This window comes from Mixophyes fleayi, chromosome 3 (assembly GCF_038048845.1).
Source record: "Mixophyes fleayi isolate aMixFle1 chromosome 3, aMixFle1.hap1, whole genome shotgun sequence".
Lineage (NCBI taxonomy): Eukaryota > Metazoa > Chordata > Amphibia > Anura > Limnodynastidae > Mixophyes > Mixophyes fleayi.
This window is the reverse complement of record NC_134404.1, coordinates 71,041,494-71,048,295: the sequence shown is the minus strand read 5'-3', so window position 1 is coordinate 71,048,295 and position 6,802 is coordinate 71,041,494. Positions and strand designations below refer to the sequence as shown.

The 6,802-nt window shown below is 39.8% G+C and overlaps 1 protein-coding gene across 1 annotated transcript; it reads right to left on the bottom strand.

Annotated features, from left to right (window-relative positions):
• Positions 1-1,035, bottom strand: LOC142143142 (putative G-protein coupled receptor 148). The gene has a single exon (XM_075200854.1). It carries the CDS (start codon positions 1,033-1,035, stop codon positions 1-3), a length of 1,035 nt encoding a protein of 344 aa, XP_075056955.1.
• Between the last annotated feature and the right edge of the window lie 5,767 nt (positions 1,036-6,802).

Below are 6,802 nucleotides of genomic sequence, written 5' to 3'. Positions count from 1 at the left end.
CTAAATAAACTTGTGAGCAGGTGCAACAAGTGTGTGACGATTGAATTTGCAGAATAATCTTAGAGACTTATATATCTCTCTGTATCTAAATCCATATAGGTAGGGGGTGACCCCTTTTGGCAGGACAATTAGGATATTACAGATGATTAATGTAATCAACACTCCTGTCTGAAGACCTATAACCTTATTAATGTATAATAAAGAGTCCGCTAAGAGAAGGAGAACTGGACAGAAGTGGAAAAATAGTATGATGTGATGCATCAGGAACGTGACATTGGCCCTAGAAGAGAATCCTTTCCACAAGCCACGTTCTCTTGTTTTGTAACACAGGAATAAGTAGCAGCACAATGTCACTGAAAAGCACAATAGAAACCCAGTAATAAAAAGAATGTGAAATAGGCGGATTGTCTGGTGTCCGTGTAACGTCATTACGAGTATGACAGGCAGAGAACACAAGTCAGGTTGGCATAGAACAGGCTTCTGAGTTAAGTATAAAACTAAAAACAAAACACCTGAAAAGGAGAAAGAAGAAAACCACAGCAGGGCAATCAACTTCTTAGTTTTTGAAGGAGGTAAAATTAACAAATAGTGCAGAGGCCGCAAAATCGCCAAGTACGTGTCCACCACCATTCCGGCTGCGGTGAGGACTCCTCCACCATAAGTTGCAGCCAGGAGGAAAAGAAGCAGCGTGCACATGTGCTTTGGGATCTGTATGTTTGTCATGTTACAAATGCAGGCCGTAGAGTATAAAAACAGATAGATTAAATCGGAAACCAAAGCATTCCCTAGGAGCAGGAAGCGAGTTTCCTGGCGCATGCTGAAGCTGGAAAAAATGGAGAACAGAATGGGAGGTGTCACTACAATGGCGGCAACAAAGCAGACCGTGGTCGGAAGCATGAACATCCTCATTTCCAAGTAGAAGGGGAAGAGTATCCACTCCGGGTGCACGTAGTGAGAAAGGCTGGCTACGTTTAGTGAGAAATTGTCCACGTCTCTTTGTGACATCAGTGACACAGTACAGTCTGAAGAGTTCATCTTAATTCTGTAAATCCAGATATCCTCTAGGTTGTGAATGTTTTACATTACACTGCAGATAAAGTTCATGTCGAAAAATCCAGCTTCTTGGCACATAGATCCTGTTCACCAAACATGCGTAATTATTGTCTAAAGTTCCATAAAACTAGAAATCATGCCCCAGCGTATGTCTGTGTTTCCTGTCGCTGCAGACCTCTGACTGCTCCATTCCCTGCCTCAGTAAAGCAACAGATGGGATATCTGCTTGACCAAGCACATCACCTAGTGTATATAGAACTAAATATGTATACTTAGCCTGACTATACTGAAAGTTTTAGCTGTTGCTGGCCATGAAGTATTGATTGATCCACTCCAGCTGTCACCATAATTATAACTGAAGATAAGAATAAAACCTATAGACGTAATGAGCGGAGCAGGAGCTGATTGGTCACAACTGGGATACATCTACTGTGTACCTACATAAACATCTTTAGCTCCTGATAAGCTGAAGTGAACTGTGATGCATAACCTTATTACCAGATAATAGCATCTCTCAGTGGACCATGTCTTAGACCTACCTGGACCCATTAATTTGAAATCATTGTGAACATGTGGAGATTTTTAATGATTAAATAGGTTAAGCACATAAGGAAACATCTGTGCTTACTTTCGTCTGTACATCACTTACTGGTCATTTATGCTCTGGAAAGTGTCGGCTGAAAGTGTTGGGACATTCTTGGTGAAACATAGACAAGAGCTTGATAACTAATGGACTGTGTTTGATGGCGGGGCTCTATAGTTGGTGTAGAGTACCTATTACTGTAAACATATCAGTATAATTAGTATGTATAGTCCCTCACCTCTTGTTTAAGCGCTTGTATGTACTTGTTGACCTGTCTGCTTGCACTCTTTTGCTGGTTGTAACTCCCTATTATTCCCTAATAATGTGACATAGACTTGGGGCTAGATTTACTAAACTGCGGGTTTGAAAAAGTGGATATGTTGCCTATAGAAACCAACCAGATTCTAGCTGTCATTTATTTAGTGCACTCTACAAAATGACAGCTAGAATCTGATTGGTTGCTATAGGCAACATCTCCACTTTTTCAAACCCGCAGTTTAGTAAATATACCTCTTGATGTTTTGGAGAAAGTTTGATTACTGTATAATACATAAGTAATATCAATATATGTATAAAGTAAAACTCCAGTAAATAATAACAATGATGATGTCATCATTTTAGTGTTAGTTAAGCAAAGGTGTATTATAAGGAATAATGCATCCCTACTGTTATGGATATTATAAGTCACCTCAGATTTATGTGACCTGTATAACAGCATTTGGGCACAATCTTATGTTTTAAATAGTCACAAAACTCCTCCATGCTGTCTAATATTGAGAACATCTAAAGTAAGGAATGTTGGAACTTACTTTTACTTCTAATATATAAATAATGTAATATTTAGGGCAGGGGTGGGCAAACCTGTCCTCAAGGGCCATATCCAGTTCATGTTTTTAGGATTTCTTTAATCATGTACAGCTGAGTTAATCTATTTGGCTGGGTCAGTTATTATCCCACCTGTTTCTACAGACAGAAATCCTAAAAACATGGATATGGCCCTTGAGGACAGGTTTGCCCACCCCTGATTTAGGGTGTTTCCGGCACAACTAGGGAATTAATACCCTTAGAGAAAAAAAAAAATATATATATATTTTTGGTCCGGTTAAAAGATGAGATTATAAAATGTTAAAAATACAACAATTACTTTTTAAAACACCTGTTAAGGATTACATACCAGGAAACATACCTGTTTTCTTCATTGTCAGTTCATATTCATTCACTTAATCCACAAAATCTCTGTTAGTATAATATAGTGAAATTATTTATATGTACCAGGGAGCGCATTATCATCACCATTTATTTATATAGCGCCACTAATTCCGTAGCGCTGTACAGAGAACTCACTCACATCAGTACCTGCTCTATTGGAGCTTACAGTCTAAATGCCTAACACGCACAGACTAGGGTCAATTTGTTAGCAGCCAATTAACCTAGCAGTATGTTTTTGGAATATGGGAGGAAACCGGAGGACCCGCAGGAAACCCATGCAAACACGGGGAGAACATACAAACTCCTCACAGATAAGGGCATGGTCGGAAATTGAACTCATGACCCCAGTGCTGTAAGGCGGAAGTGCTAACCACTGAGCCACAGCTTGTTATCCCATTCATCTTGTAGATTAATCTTCTGAATCTTGACAACTAAAGGGAAACTTGTACTGACATGACATAATTATTATTATTATTATTATTATTATTAATAATTTTTATTTATAGGGCGCCACTAGGTATCCGTAGCGCCGTACAGGGACAGACAGAAGCACGATACAGGGTGAGACAGCACGGTACAGTTAACAAAAAGCACAGTAACTCAGAAGCTCAATGTACAGCTAGATGAGAGGTGAGAGCCCCCAGCGGGGTAGAGAAGGGGGTAGAAGGCCAGGAGGACCTCACGGAAGAGACAAGGAGCTGGAGAGCAGAGTTAAGGTGGTGGAGAACAGAAGGAGAGGAGGCCCTGCTCGAAGGAGCGTACAATCTAAGTGGAGGGTAGGACGGACAGAGACGCAATAGTAGGAGGAGGGAATGGGGAGAAGGGAGGCTGAGACGGAGAGGAGGGGAGAAGAGAAAGAAAGAAAAGGAGAGAGGTAAGAGGGGGACAGGAGGGAGGGCAGGAGTGGGAGGGGGGTAGGGGGACAACGGGAGGAGGTCAATTAGGTAGGGGACTGGAGGGCTTTAAGGAAAAGGTGGGTTTTTAAGGCCCGTTTGAAGCTGGACAAGTTGGGGGAAGTTCTGATGGAGCGGGGGAGCTGGTTCCAGTGGAGAGGGGCAGCGCGGGAGAAGTCTTGGATGCGAGCATGGGAGGAGGTAACCAGGGGGGAAGAGAGCCGGCGGTCAATAGCCGAATGCAGAGGGCGGGATGGAGCATGTATGGAGATTAGGTTGGAGAAGTAGGGAGCAGTGGAATTGGAGAGGGCCTTGAAAGTAAGAGTGAGGATCTTGAACACGATTCTGTAGGGGATGGGGAGTCAGTGGAGGGATTGGTAGAGGGGGGAGACACAAGAGGAGCGGCGAGAAAGGAAAATGAGCCGAGCGGCAGCATTGAGTACGGAGCAAAGGGGAGCGAGATGAGAGCGGGGGAGGCCAGTAAGGAGGAGGTTACAGTAGTCCAAGCGGGAGATAATAAGAGAGTGAACAAGAGCTTTAGTGGCATCTTGGAATAGACAAATTAACCAATATACAAAGTTGTAGGACCAAAGATTTATTCTGGTGCATACAGATCCTTAAACCTCTTATGTTGAATCATAGCAATAAAAGAAATACAATAGTGTATACTTTGTGATAAGTAGGTTTCTTTTAAATTCTGAAAAGCACTCACCTAGTATTGGTAGTATAAATACTTTGGACAATATTACACTGATGTTCACCCTTTGTTGTTTAAACACAACAAAGTTTGATATAATATGAAGGTGGTTGAGCGTCAAATCCTCTATGCCTTCTAGGTTGTCACTTCTTTGTTTAGATTGCTTGTATCCCAGTGAAAGGAAAAAAGACACATCAATAGTATACACTGCGTGTTATAGAGGGCAATTTGAAATCCACATACTACAGCACCCACCTGTACCAAATAAAAAACAAGCTTTGGACATTTATTACATCCGTGTCCGTTGGTGAGTAAGATTCCATTCTCTGCGCCAAATTTTCCAAAAAGGTTATATGCTTTTAGACATGAAAATATTTTTCAATAAAAAATAGGAACATTAATAAGTAAAAAACAGTTCAGTTTATTTATCTGCAATATAAATATGTAAATAACCTCCAATACATGAGATCAAATATATACAATACAACAGCTTTTAGATCAAAATATTAAGAAAAGAATAGGATACCACTCCACTCAATGGGTACAACGTGTTTCTCAGACCTCTGCTGTCTCAGACAATTCATATTTTGTCTCTTCTGCATGCGCCCATTGCACACATTGGCTAGAGTTACTTGGCTCCAATTATTTTCTTGTTTTCCCCATTTATTTTTCCTTTTAATCACAGAAATAAACACATCCCTGGTTGACGAATTATATATAGTTATTTTCTGTACTTGTGGCTGTTTGTACAAGGTGATCTAATTACATGTATTATATGATGTTCTATTATATATGAAATGTTTTTGTCTTATAAATCAACAAAACAATTAGGAAATTACAGCTATTATATATTTCCACAGAATAGGGAGTCTGGTCCTGCGTTCTCTGATTAATGCTATGTAATTGGACATACTCCAGTATCACTAAGGTTTTACAAAACAAGTAAACACACAAACAATGTAACAAATAGATACAGACATTCCAGCTTGGGTTGTAATAACTTCCACTATTCATATTATTATATTTAATTTGTTTTAAGTCCGAGTCTGAGCATACACTGGTCCAGCTTGGTGCTTTACTGCACAATGCATCAGACCGAGCGGAAGCCTCTTGTGAATAGGCGCATGTGCAGTGAATATTCTTGAGCACTGTCAGAACTTTCTTCATAGAGAGCAATGAACCCTATCTGCAATGCCGGTTAAGCTGCATTCATCAAGTGGTGAAAAAGGTTATACAATTTATTTGCTTCATAGAACCTCATTCATGACTTGCACTTGACAGGCACTGGAAACCGCTTTGTTCTGCAAGCTTACGCCTAGATGGGCTGCTTAGCACACAACTAAGTGCACACCTACTCACATCATTTTGTTAAATAGAAATATATAAAATACATAAGACCTAATTTATATTACAGATAAAGAAAACACATTAACCAAAGGAATTGTTGCCTAGTCCGTTTTTATTAATCAGGAATAATGGCGACACCTAGTGTTATTTATTAAAAGTGCTAAAATCCACAAACAAATTAAGGAGGCATTCTAGACAAAGTACACAGTATTATCTACAGCATTAAAGTTCAGTAATGTCTTCATGCTTTCTTTTGCCTTTACAACATCTTTAATAAAGTTTATGTAGGGAACTGTCTATTAACCCTGTATTTATGTCAACATGAAGTAGGGCTTCCATTGCATAATATCAAGTTTTAATGAAAAAACCTTTTATGCAGTACTTACTAGTTCACCTGTTGCCTACATATTATGGAGACAGACATTATTTCAGTTGAGCCAATATTCGTGAGAATGCAGCCTGTTTATTAATTGGAAATCACTGATGTCACTAGTCCTTCTGAAACCATAGCCTGCGTCCTCATTGACATTGTTAAGTTTTAGCTCACAAATGACTGTCTCTATTGGACCAGATGCACTAAAGTGATACCTTACTTATCTAAGTAAGAGACTTAAAAAACGTATTAACTAGCTATGCTCTATGCAAGTAACATCTCTTACTTAAACCTTAAGTAACGCTTGAACGCTACTTAGCATGTTGAGTAGATCGCTGCCATTAAATAATGAGCAGCAATTCACACTCTGCTGCACTGCACTCTACATATATGTGGTGAAGGGAGGGGGGATTGTCATTGAGAAAAAGGGAACTGTAGAGGGGGGCATTATGTAAGTGGGAATTAAAAAAAGGAGGGCATAATTGGAGGGGGCATGATTAAAAGGGGGCATACATAAAAGGGACATGAATAAAATACGGTAGTAATAGAAAGGGGCATAATTATAGGAGTCATAAATATAAGGGGGCATGAATAAAAGGGGTTTAGCAAGAGAAGGTATGAATAAAAGGAGGTGCAATTTAAGGGGC